Source organism: Nothobranchius furzeri, chromosome 12 (genome assembly GCF_043380555.1).
Source record: "Nothobranchius furzeri strain GRZ-AD chromosome 12, NfurGRZ-RIMD1, whole genome shotgun sequence".
NCBI lineage: Eukaryota > Metazoa > Chordata > Actinopteri > Cyprinodontiformes > Nothobranchiidae > Nothobranchius > Nothobranchius furzeri.
In genome coordinates, this window is record NC_091752.1 from 13,652,688 (window position 1) to 13,666,684 (window position 13,997).

The window sequence follows — 13,997 nt, forward strand, 5'->3', positions numbered from 1 at the left end:
GCGCGCCTGGCTGGTAGGGCTGTGTATCGAGACCTGCCACTGTTTCCCCGCTGCTGCGGGGCTCTGACCACTGCGGAGCTCCGCCGTCACCCATTTCTGCTGTGGTCAGAGGTCAGACATAAGGGCTGCAGGGGACTAAAGCGTGGGCTCACACGGCCTGGGTGCCCGGCTCAGATCGCCGTGGTCTGCGGCTGTGCGTTTGCCTGTGGAGCTCTTTAAGGGAGGCCATAGTCACTCCACAGCTCAGTGAGTTAATGCATGCTTCACGTTAGAGTCGCTCAACCACGTTAGGTTCAGTTAGATCAGTTATCTTGTAGCTGGGGTAGTATGGCTCATGCAGATATTCAGAACCATGCTCACAGCTCATTTTGATTGTCTCGGCATAACGAGACGGGTGACGACTTGTGGGCATCGCTGCCATGTTTAACCCTGTGCTGAATCTTTTTCATTCAGTCAAGTTTTGTAACTTTATTTTTACGTTTCTACAGAAGACAAAAAGTTGAAACCACCAAAGGTTCAGACTTGTGCATGTTTGTTTCTTCTTCTTTCCAGACAAAGGTCGAGAACATCCCATTCGGCCGCCCAAAAAGCCGTTTCGTCCAGGAAAAGCCTCCAAACAGCTTCCCCCTGAACCCATCCATCTGGGACATCATAACGTAATGCACTTTTCCTTAACTTAGCTCAGGGATCTCCAACTCTGGTCCTCGTGAGCTCCTATCCTGCATCTTCTAGAGGTTCTTCTGCTCCAACACACCTGGTTTTGATCAGCATATGATTAACTGCAAAGGTTCAAGAGCTGCTGAATGAGTGATTAAACCAGTGGCGTGCGATGAGGGTCATGACTGGGGAGGCACTGACTGCTCTGGAGTCAGACTTACAAATATATGATTCTGAAATGAAAGCTTGTATTTTATTTTGGCCTTGAATTAGGTATTTTGTTTTGAATCATCTTGGTGATAATTTAATCAATTTCATACAATTCAACAGAACACTAGCAAGAAAAAGTTAAATATTTAATACTAGTGCAAATGTGACTTAAAATTCCTTCCTTTTTCATGAGACAGCTCTTTTACACATGTATGACCTTGCCTTTAGGTGTTTATGAAGTTCATGCACCCAAGGGCATCAGTTTGTTTTCAGAATTGCTGGGGACAACAACCATACACTTGAGTGGGGTTTAAAAATTGCTGGGGACAATAAAGTAGGCTAGCACAGGGGTCGGCAACCCGCGGCTCCTCCATCCATCTGATGCGGCTCTCTGTGCTTGTAAAATAATGAATGGGTATTTAAATAAAATGCTTTATATTTTACTGCATTAATTTTACATCTGTATGCCAATTCTAAATGTAAAGATTGTCTGCGTAAACCTGAACAGGTCCAACCCAGTCTTACTGTGAGACCGGGTTGACGCGTCACGCTTGTGCGTAATCATATGCACTTCTGAGCTGCTTTCTGACCTTCCCCACCTACAAAGTTTAATTACAACAATCAAACGTGACAGAGCCCGGATTTGTATTCTGAACAGTCTAAACATGTTTTTAAAAGAATCGCGTGACAAAAGTGGCACCTGCTCAGTAAAACCACCAACAGGGTGAAAAATATCAAAATATTGTCGGCAGAGACGGGCTACAACTTCTGGATCCACTTTGTATAAATCGTTTTATTGATTATCGTCTTATGAAAGATAACTTTGATGTACACGAGCGACCAGGCGCGTTGCAAGCTTTTCAAAAGTGTGGGGGATGTTGTCTGTGCCTAAAATAAGTTCATGTTATTCATCTTGTTAGTTTAATTTCCATAATAGCGGAGCAGGTGCGAATTTTAGACGCGTCACGCATGTCTCTGTTTAAACATGTTTAAACTGTTCAGAATACAAATCCAGGATCTGTTTCGTTAGATTGGTGTAACTAAAGTTTGTACTGAATGAAACTTTACATTAAACCATGTTGAAGAGAAAAGGATCCGATTAAATTGTTTCCCCCTCATTTACAGTCACGGAGTACAGCGCAGTGCACGTGGCTCTGGGGTTAATCAAGTTTAGTTGTTTCTCTTTGCAACAATCTTCACAAGAAGGCAAAACAGTTAAATGGCAGGTTACAGATATTTCCATTTGACTGTTTATTTTGACGGATAATCTCAAGGATGTTCGTTGATTTCCTCCCACTGAAGCGGTCTGGAAACCTGGTCTCTCTGAGGGATGTGTCTTGGAAAAATGTTATTTTTATGAAATTATGAAACTTTGGCTGAACAGCGCTTGTTCCCGTCTCTAATATGGAGACGCATGACGCATCCAGTCTGAGGCAGAATAGCCTCTTCAGCTCAGAAAGCACCTGTAGAGACATTTGATCACGCACAAAGTTCATGTGGAGCAGAAGCGGTCGGGCCACGGCAGGTGAAATGTTCCTAGCCTACATGAAGTGAAATTGTTTAATTGTAACAGTAATGTGTTACTGGACACGCTGGTCTGGTTGGTTAGACCAGTGTTTGAAGTGGAACACACACACACACACACCAATTAAAATAATGCTGATAGCGTGGACTAGAAGCCAGGTGATGGTTTAGATCAGGCTGCTGTAAAATGTAAACTCCATCCACATCCAGACACAATTATCCTCTATTCTTTCTCTAGTTGCTCTGCTCTTGTCTGGGCTGACGTAGCTGACGGAGCGCGCGGCGCGCCTAACTAGCGGCTGATGCACATTTTACACATTTGGAGAGGTGGACTGGATGCTTTGCTTTTACTGGAAGATGGTCCACTTAACGCACGGGTGTGGACTACATATTAATGACAAATGAATGAAAATTAAATTGTGAGTTTTTACTTCATATTTTAGAAATAAAAATGACGGGGGAACACATTCATGACGTCTTTTTAAACAAAATTTTCTAGCGCGACCTGCCTGCTTCACTAAGTCACTGCTTATTAAGGTCCGTCCAGAATTACTGTGGCCCACCCAAAAATGAAAACCTGGCGCCGCGCCAGTTATAAACCTCTGCAAATTGTTGTTCTTCACTTTATCAAACTCAGACTTTGTACAGCTAATGTCAAGATGTAAAATTGTGAATTCAGTCAAGCTCTTCCGTCCCTCCCTCTCCTGCTCTCCTGGAAACCCGACATCGGCTGTCAGAAGCGGGAGGTGAAGAAGGAGATGAGGCAAACAGAGTGAGTGCGACGTAAAGAAACCAGACTGGTGTGGAGGTGAGCAAAACAGCTGGAAAAGTGTGGGTGTTGAATCCCCCACGGGTGCGACGCCCATGCGAGCGACCGGTACCGGCTGCTGTCACCTGTTGTGAGCAGCTCTCTGCTGTCTGAGGGTAGGCCCCGCCCACAACGCTGCAGCTGCAGTGGCTCCCAGTGTTTTCTTTACTGTGGGAAACGGGTAATAATGGCTCTTTGATGGGAACAGGTTGCCGACCCCTGGTATAAGATCTGAGCTGGTAAAACAAAAATCCTCATCAGCAGGCTTTTTTGAAAGTGAGGGGGACACAGCTGCCAATCACAAATTTTGCCGGGGACATGTCCCCGGCGTCCCCGGTTAAAATGACGCCTATGCATGCTCCTGACATCTCCATGATCACACAGCTGTAAAAGCCATCCTCTAACATCTCCTGTTCGACTTGAAATAAACCCTTCAGTTTTGAGCCATAAATCCTCCATTTAGTCAGAGCTAATTTAAGCCACCTGTCGGCTCCACAGCCCCGCCCACCGCGGTCAAGCCAGCCGCATCTTATCTGCCGCATAAATTTCCTTGCGCTTTTACACCAGTCTTTACGGTACCGCCTTCTCGCTGTATTTCCCGACAGAAAGACTAGATCTGCGCACGCGTCACATTCAAAAATTCATTAAAAATCATCCTGAGTAGTTGATGTCCAACTTTCAACACATTATGACTCTAGGACACCTATTGTACCTGTTTGCCAGATTTCAGACAGATTTACTGTAGAAATCCTCAGATATTAAAACAAACTTGTAATTAATGCAATACAGTCAATACAATTATGTCATTTTCAAAAATTCATAAAAAATCATCCTTAATAGTTGATGTCCAACATTCAACACAGACTAAAAGACCACAAGTAGAGAGTATGTGTGGTGTAGCTGGGCAGTTTAGCACTTTGCTCTGATGAGCTGAATTATCTGATATTTTCCAGATTTTTTTTAACTTAGTTTTTTTCCTCATGTTTAATTCATTAGATTATTTCTAATGTTTAATTCATTAGATTATTTCTAATGTTTAATTCATTAGATTATTTCTAAGGTTTAATTCATTAGATTATTTCTAATGTTTAATTCATTAGATTATTTCTACAGTTTAGTCACTCATGTAGTACTCTGGATGGAGAAAAAGTAGGAGGAGGGGGAATGGAGAGGAGTGAGATGGATTAGAAAGGTGGAAGTATTTGTACATGCATTAATCGTTAAAAACAATTCAAAGGATATCCACAAAGATACGTTCTGTCCTTTGAGTTTCATGTCATGGATTTTGAGAGGCTTTAATGCTAATAAAGTTGTTTAATCAACAAGGTGATCTGAATGTTCTTAAACATCATTATTGTTTGTACTAAATGGAAAATAATTAAATAAATATGATGGATTTTGAACGGTTTGGTTGATTACACACATAGGCGTCATTTTAACCGGGGACACCGGGGACATGTCCCCGGCAAAATTTGTAATTGGCAGCTGTGTCCCCCCCACTTTCAAAAAAGCCTGCTGATGAGGATTTTTGTTTTACCAGCTCAGATCTTATACCAGGGGTCGGTAACCTGTTCCCATCAAAGAGCCATTATTACCCATTTCCCACAGTAATGAAAAAACTGCAGCAGTCGCATCGTTGTGGGCGGGGCCTACCCTCAGACAGCAGAGCGCTGCTCACAACAGGTGACAGCAGCCGGTACCATGGGCGTCGCACCCGTGGGGGATTCAACACCCACACTTTTCCAGCTGTTTTGCTCACCTCCACACCAGTCTGGTTTCTTTACGTCACACTCACTCTGTTTGCCTCATCTCCTTCTTCACCTCCCACTTCTGACAGCCGATGTCGGGTTTCCAGGAGAGCAGGAGAGGGAGGGACGGAAGAGCTCGACTGAATAATTTTACATCTTGACATTAGCTGTACAAAGTCTGAGTTTGATAAAGTGAAGAACAACCATTTGCAGAGGTTTATAATAGGCGCGGCGCCAGGTTTTCATTTTTGGGTGGGCCACGGTAATTTTGGACGGACCTTAATAAGCAGCGACTTAGTGAAGCAGGCAGGTCGCGCTAGAAAATTTCGTTTAAAAAGACGTCATAAATGTTTTCCCCCGTCATTTTTATTTATAAAATATGAAGTAAAAACTCACAATTTAATTTTCATTCATTTGTCATTAATATGTAGTCTACACCCGTGCGTTAAGTGGACCATCTTCCAGTAAAAGCAAAGCATCCAGCTCACCTCTCCAAATGTGTAAAATGTGCATCAGCCGCTAGTTAGGCGCGCTGCGCGCTCCATCAGCTACGTCAGCCCAGACAAGAGCAGAGCAAATAGAGAAAGAATAGAGGATAATTCTGTCTGGATGTGGATGGAGATTACATTTTACAGCAGCCTGATCTAAACCATCACCTGGCTTCTAGTCCACGCTATCAGCATTATTTTAATTGGTGTGTGTGTGTGTGTGTGTTCCACTTCAAACACTGGTCTAACCAACCAGACCAGCGTGTCCAGTAACACATTACTGTTACAATTAAACAATTTCACTTCATGTAGGCTAGGAACATTTCACCTGCCGTGGCCCGACCGCTTCTGCTCCACATAAACTTTGTGCGTGATCAAATGTCTCTACAGGTGCTTTCTGAGCTGAAGAGGCTATTCTGCCTCAGACTGGATGCGTCATGCGTCTCCATATTAGAGACGGGAACAAGCGCTGTTCAGCCAAAGTTTCATAATTTCATAAAAATAACATTTTTCCAAGACACATCCCTCAGAGAGACCGGGTTTCCAGACCGCTTCAGTGGGAGGAAATCAACGAACATCCTTGAGATTATCCGTCAAAATAAACAGTCAAATGGAAATATCTGTAACCTGCCATTTAACTGTTTTGCCTTCCTGTGAAGATTGTTGCAAAGAGAAACAACTAAACTTGATTAACCCCAGAGCCACGTGCACTGCGCTGTACGTCGTGACTGTAAATGAGGGGGAAACAATTTAATCGGATCCTTTTCTCTTCAACATGGTTTAATGTAAAGTTTCATTCAGTACAAACTTTAGTTACACCAATCTAACGAAACAGAGCCTGGATTTGTATTCTGAACAGTTTAAACATGTTTAAACAGAGACATGCGTGACGCGTCTAAAATTCGCACCTGCTCCGCTATTATGGAAATTAAACTAACAAGATGAATAACATGAACTTATTTTAGGCACAGACAACATCCCCCACACTTTTGAAAAGCTTGCAACGCGCCTGGTCGCTCGTGTACATCAAAGTTATCTTTCATAAGACGATAATCAATAAAACGATTTATACAAAGTGGATCCAGAAGTTGTAGCCCGTCTCTGCCGACAATATTTTGATATTTTTCACCCTGTTGGTGGTTTTACTGAGCAGGTGCCACTTTTGTCACACGCTTCTTTTAAAAACATGTTTAGACTGTTCAGAATACAAATCCAGGCTCTGTCACGTTTGATTGTTGTAATTAAACTTTGTAGGTGGGGAAGGTCAGAAAGCAGCTCAGAAGTGCATATGATTACGCACAAGCGTGACGCGTCAACCCGGTCTCACAGTAAGACCGGGTTGGACCTGTTCAGGTTTACGCAGACAATCTTTACATTTAGAATTGGCATACAGATGTAAAATTAATGCAGTAAAATATAAAGCATTTTATTTAAATATCCATTCATTATTTTAAAAGTACAGAGAGCCGCATCAGATGGATGGAGGAGCCGCATGCGGCTCCAGAGCCGCGGGGTGCCGACCCCTGTGCTAGCCTACTTTATTGTCCCCAGCAATTTTTAAACCCCACTCAAGTGTATGGTTATTGTCCCCAGCAATTCTGAAAACAAACTGACGCCCTTGATTACACAAGTATAAATGACATGTAATTCAAATAAATGTGTGCTATTTATCCATCATAGGTAACCTAATTTTTATGCAATTCAAACAATGTTATTTATGCATTTGAAATAAATACCCTCCTTATTAATTTTGAGTAATTATACTTTATTAATACTAAATACATAAACTTGAGCATTATGCATTTCAATTAAATAGGCTTTATTACACTAATGAATATGCATCATGTAAAGTTTATTTGGTAGGTTTGTCTAAAAATTACCTAAAAAAAAGTAAATGGGAATTTGTCATGTAAAAAAATTACATAAATCTTAAGTTTTAGGGTTAAATATTTCTGTGAGTGTGTGTAGCCCTTTTCAAAAACATTGACAACTGGTCCCCAACATTGTGCAAATAAATTTTAAAAAATGTCTCCTAATAACCTAAATATTGAAAAAGATGAGTAAAAGTAAAAGAATTTGATGCTCAGCACTGCTGCGCATTTTGTTATTACAGTGTAAAAGAAACCAACAGTAAAAAAAACTAACAAAAAAAAAACAATGACAATAAAAGAGATAAGATAAGCTTTATTAGTCCCACACGTGTGGAAATTTATTTGTCACAGCAGGAAATGGACAGACCAAAGGTTGTATAGCAAAATAGAAATACAATAATAATAAAATGCTGTACACAAATGTACAAAATAGAATAAAATAAAATACTATACATAGTGAAATAAATAGAATAAAATATACAATAGGATAAAATAGAATGCAAACGCTTTATACAGAAAAGAGAAGAAAAAGTCACATTTTTAACTACTTCTGAATTTCAATGATTCTGATAATGGCCACTGTGATAATCAATTCTTAAGTAATTAGGTACAGCTTATAATTTTTGTCATAATGTACCAACTACATTAAAACATCCATCTATTCACTTGCGCTTGTCCTCTTCATGGTCGCGGGAGGTTGCTGTCATAGGGCAATACAAGTTTGCTTTAATATCTGAGGATTTCTACAGTAAATCTGTCTGAAATGTGCCACACAGGTACAGTAGGTGTCCCAGAGTAGGGATGTGTTGAAAGTTGGACATGAACTATTAAGGATGAGTTTTTATGAATGTTTGAATATGCAACCAGACTGTTACGATGGTGTATTGGGCAGTTCCATTGCAAAATGTGGTACTGGTGTAAAAGTGCAAGGAAATTTACGCGGCGGATAAGATGCGGCTGGCTTGACCACGGCTCACAAATGACGGCTCACTTGACCGCGGCCCCCGACCTGTGTGTACTAGCAGCCAGTTTGCACCGGTGTCTATGGGGCTCAGCACTGCCCCTATCGGTCAGGCAGGGAACTGCCTCCCTAGTGATCTTCACTCTGTGAGAACGGAGGCCTGTCTCCTCATGACCCTAACCTGATACAGGTGATACAGGGGGCTGCAGCATGCCTGAACCAGTTAGTGTGTGTGGGTTAGGCCTTCTACAGTCATGAGGCAGAAGTCAGGAAGACTCTAAATGGGCCCTGATGGTGTCTCCTGCTACTCTAAAGCACTGTACTAAAGAGCTGGCCTCAGTGTTTACGGGCCTTTTCAGCTACTCACTGGAGGTTTCTCATGTTCCCGCCTACTTCAAGATCTCCAACATAGTCCCTGTACCCTAGAAACCAAGGATCACTGGACCTGTGGCTCTGACATCTGTGGTCATGAAGTCATTTGGGCACCTGGTTCTCCCCCACCTAAAGACCGTCACAGCCCCCCTCCTGCACCCCCTGCAGCTTTCCTACAGAGCCAGCAGGTCTGTAGATGAATCCATCAACATGGCTTTACACTTCATCCTGCAACATCTGGATTGCCCAGGCAGTGGCGGTTCTACATGGAAATACTCCCCGGGCGAGGCCCCCTTTGAGCGTCCCCCTACCCCCACCACCACCACACCACCCCACCTGCACAAACACACGCATGTTTTCTACAAGCAGGCATGTTTTATTAGAATGACTATTGAACATTCATTTTTCTAAGTTGCACATATTTACATTAATTACTATGAAGTTGTCAGAATGTAAAGCAATATACATTATACACTGTATCAAAATATATAGAATCAAATATACAAAAACAACTAAACTAACTAAATATTAAGAATATATGAACATAATAGATAATAAATATTCTAAATAGCAAAAATATTTCACACATAACAAACTAAAGATAATCACTACAGCACTGCACTTAGAACAGAAAACACAAACTAAAATTAAAACCTAACCTTGATGCAAAGTCATCAATAATGTCATCATATGGAATCTGCTCCCCTACTGAGTGATTGATACTAATCAGAGCCAGGTTAGTGAGCCGCCCCTGAAACATAGTTGACCTCAGGTATGACTTGATCAAGTTTTGAAAAGCTCCTCTCAGCTTGAGCCACAGTGACTGGCAGAGCAGTCCAAAAGTTGGGGTAGATCTCCAATAGATCTTTATCATGATCCATAATATTTTAGAATTGCCTCTGAAATTGTAATTTAAACTGACATAAAAAAAACTGTAGACTAACAAAAATGCCAACTTTTACAGAACAAATCTTGTAAAAAATAATCAGTGCAGCCATCTGCAATAAACAGGATAGTTAGTGGTGACTGGGGAGTTTTCTTCTGCTTGTAGAGTTGTTTTATTTATTATGTGAACATGATCAACATGTGTTTGTTGTTGTTCAGGCAGGCCACAGGCTGCAGCGAGCATTTAACAAATCCTAGTTTGAATCAGTAAAAAACGATTCAAGGAATTTTTTCGAACCATTTGAACATTCGTTACAATATTTCAGCCCTATTAGCTCTGTTAGCAATTAGTTGACCGAATTTAACCGTTAAAATCCCAGTTAACTGGTTCACAAAATTGAAAACATGCATCATGAGAGCGTACATACCTTTATCTTTCTCCTCTTTTTTTCTTTATTTTTTTTTTTCCTGAATCGGGAACCTGGTGGTTAGCCTTTTTATGTTCATCCAGGGGCGGCGTTACGCCCGGCTACTTGGGCTGAAGCCCCGGATGTTTTATGAAAAGCCCCGGATCTAAATCGCAGAAGTAACATGCAGTACCAAAGTCCAACAGAGAGGGAGCAGCTGGCAGTAGTTTGTAAACAGCCTGCCTGAGCCTCCACCACTGAAGAAGAAGCCCTTCAGCAGCCGGTGTTCTGAGAAAACGCCCTACTTTGGCAAAACGTCCTACCCGTAGGATAATTTTTTACATGACACAAACCCTAACCCTAACCATAACTCTAACCCTAACCAAAAAAAATCAAGTATCAACATCAATAAAAAGTACTAATACTTACTACTTATCTATTTTCCTGGAAATATGACAGCGGAGTAGCATTCCCCTTTTGTGTTGTGTGCATGCGCGCACATGCTCAGTAACAACGGGTAGGACGGTTCACGGGGTAGGAGAAATTCCCAGAACACCGTCTTCTTCTACAGTCTCTGCCTGAAACGCATGAGTGAAGATGGACATAAGGACGTTTTTTTAGACAAAAAGTACGACAGAACCCCAGCTTTGATGAGACTGGTGTTGACTCAGGTTTGTGAGTCTTATTTGAAAATATTTGTTGTGCTGCTGGTTTGCATAAAGTTAGCTTAACAGGTAAAGTTGATGGAGAAAGAAAGGGAATATTTACTGTCATCTCACATTAAACACTAACAGGAACAATACTCTGCCCTGAAAATGCTTAATATGTAGCTTCAGATTAAAAATTATGTGGTACAAGACAAATATGATGTTGACTAGTGCGTTTCACGTGTGTGTGTGTTTCCTTTAGTCAGGACTAAACAGTTTGACCTTGATGGGTGGGTGACCACAAAATCGTTTTGTTTTTCCTTTTTTTATTCGGCCATTTCATACAATTCAGAAAAACCTGAAAAAATGATAGGCCTGTGTTTAAGATATTATGAATGAAATGTGCGTTAAATGGAAGAACATCAAGATGTGATTGACTTTAGCCATGTTAATACAGTTGACTCAGCCCCTACCCGCTCATTTCATTTGGGAAAGACCCAGAGGTGAATTGCCCCGCCGCACCCCTCCCCTTCCTCTTCTTCATCCACACACGGTGCGCGTGGACGTTCTCAGTCAGCAGGAGCGCCTGCAGCTGCAGGGGGCGCCAACTTGCTGTTTCCAATCCAGACACTGTCATATGACAGATAATAGAAAACCTCGGTGCGGCGCAGATTTCTTTCTTTTTTATTTTTTACCCGGCGCTTGTGCGCCCCTTTTGTGTCATGAAAAAATGCCGCCCCGGGCAACTGCCCTGTCTGCCCGTGCCTAAAACCGCTACTGTCCCCAGGTACCTACACCAGGATCCAGTTGGTGGACTTCAGCCCTGCCTTCAACACAATCTTCCCATACCTCTTCCAAGACAAACTGTCCAAGATCAGGTGGATCACTGACTTCCTGACAGACAGGAAGCAGCAGGTGAGGCTGGGGAGGAATCTCACTGACCTGCAGACAATCAGCACCGGTTCTCCTCAGGGCTGTGTTCTCCCCTCTGATCTTCTCCCTGTACACCAACAGCTGCATCTCCAACCACGAGTCAGTCAAGCTTATCAAGTTTGCAGACGACACCATCGTCATCAGACTCATCTCTGACGGGGATGAGTCTGCCTACAGAAGGAGGAGGAACCTGGTGCTGAACACCCAGAAGACAGCGGAGGTTGTTGTGGACTTTGGGAAGCACACAGCCCTCCCCATAACCCTGTCTAACACTCCCATTACGATGGTGGACTCATGTCTCTTCCTGGGTACCACCATCACCCAGGTCCTCCAGTGGGAGCCCACCGTCCTCCATCATAAAAAGGCCCAGCAGAGGATGAACTTCCTGAGGCAGCTGAAGAAATTCAACCTGCCAATAGAGTCGATGAGGCAGTTCTACTCCGCAGTCATCGAGTCATCCTCACCTCTTCCATCACCGTGTGGTACGTTGGAGCTACCACCAGGGACAGGAAGAAGCTGCAGCGTGTTACACGCTCTGCTGAGAAGGTCACTGGCTGCTAACTCCCCTCCATACAGGACCTGTACACCTACAGGTCACTGAGGCGTGCAGGTCAGATCACAGCTGACCCGTCTCACCCTGGACACAGTCTTCATGACTCGCTCCCATCTGGCTGGAGGTTCTGATCCATTTGGACCAGAACCTCTCACCTCAAGAACCGTTTCTTCCCCTCTGTGGTCGGACTCATGAACAACAATCGTAGACCCGCCCACTCCAGCTGCTTGGTTCCAGTCACATGACCCGGTGTTGTGTTTGCACCTGATCTGACTCGCTCTGACCTGTACCTACACTGACTTGTATGAAGCAGCTGCTTCTCTAACTATTGCCTCCTTATATTATTATCATTAACTTAATTCTAATTTTGCTCATCATTTATTTTTCTTGCACCAAGAACAGCAGCAGTTTCCTAAAGCTGGGATCCTCACACACAGGGATGTAAACCTTCTGATTGTGATTTTACTTGTCAGTGTCACGATGATGGTTAGAGAGGCAGACTCTCCCCTGCTTCCTCTGATTGCACGTCACTGAACTAGGTGTGTTGGAGCAGAGAAACAATTAAAACATGTTGGATAGGAACCCTCATAAGCAGGACTTGACATCACTGACTGGGTCACGTGGCAGGATTTTTGATTTTTGGACATTTTTCCAAGCATGAGAGGCTGCATGCAGGCAATAAAAATCAAAGATGTATCTACTTTGGTGTGGTGTGCATCCAAGTGGCAAAAACTACAAATTACACACAAATTCCCTGACTTTACTCTGTGAGATAGGAAATCTCCTGAGATCAAACGTCTTTTTGGAGTAAAAAAAATGAGGGGCATGCAGCATGCTTTCACAGACATATACGTAGATGTGCTGTGGACTGGCTGTAGGGAGCCTAAGTCCCGCCCATCTACTTCCCGACCATGGGTCCCCGGAAGAACGAAAAAGTGAATGCAAGTCAACGGGGCTAAAAACACTTGTTTTGTGCCATGGATTTCACACATGATGTCTGTGAATTTTAAAGATGCATTTTGATACCAATAAAGAACTTATATTTGAACGGCGGGAACGATATTTTAGGTTTTGTGTAAAAATAAGTCCAGGACTACAAATGGGCTTCACGAAAGTGACCTCATCAAACCAGACATGGAGAAAACTGAGGGAAAAGACAGGAGGAAAGAACCACCATGAATCTGGTCATGTGGTAAGCATCAGCTATGCTAGTGGAGAGGAGACTCTGTGGTGACGCCATATATGCAACGTACTGACATCCGACTTGTAGTTATGTTAATTACGAACTTTTGCAAGCTGATAAATCTCAAAGTACGTGACAGGTGTGGTGGAAACACCCGTAATTAGTTTTCATTTAAATTGCAGTATAACATGTGTGTGATCCAGGGCGTAAGGCAGGTCAGAAAATAGCTCTTTTAGCCCCGTTCAGGGACCCGTGAGCCGAGTTGGAAAGGGAAGATACTTAGGTTCCCTATTGGAGCTACCGTATAGCCAGCCGCCATCTTGGATGGGTCTCTTTTCACTCCCAGTGTATTTATCTCTTCTGGGGAAGGTGCTTACCCAACTAAAAACACGTTTTATTATACTCTTTCACTGTGGTATGGCATGATAGTTAAAATATAAATATAATAAAATATAAACGGGGAGGCTAGAAAAGTCAGTAGTAATCCCATGTGATCTGTTTTTGATAATATGCTGGTTGGTCACCCTGAATTGACACCAGTTGGGTTTGGAGAGTGAGGAGCCCATCCTATATGGCGGCGACACTGTTACGCTTTCCAATAGGACGTCTACGTATTCATGTCTATGCGCACTTACGTCACTTCGCTTTCTGATTGGTTACAATGTCACATTTAAAAGGCAGCATTATTATTTCCTTCAATACTGAACCAAGGCATTCTACATTGTGATTTATCCCACATTTATGACCGGA

The 13,997-nt window shown here is 42.7% G+C and overlaps 1 protein-coding gene across 9 annotated transcripts in view; it reads left to right on the top strand.

Moving 5' to 3' along the window:
- blnk (B cell linker) overlaps positions 1–13,997 on the top strand; it is a 105,695-nt gene that overhangs the window by 79,006 nt on the left and 12,692 nt on the right. For all 9 annotated transcript variants that reach the window (XR_011515662.1, XR_011515663.1, XM_070542296.1 and 6 more), the window contains one exon: positions 553–656. Coding sequence is in view for 7 of the 9 variants with exons in the window: in XM_070542296.1 (XP_070398397.1) it covers positions 553–656 (104 nt within the window). In the remaining 2 variants the exon portion in view is untranslated. The remainder of the gene's footprint in view (positions 1–552; positions 657–13,997) is intronic.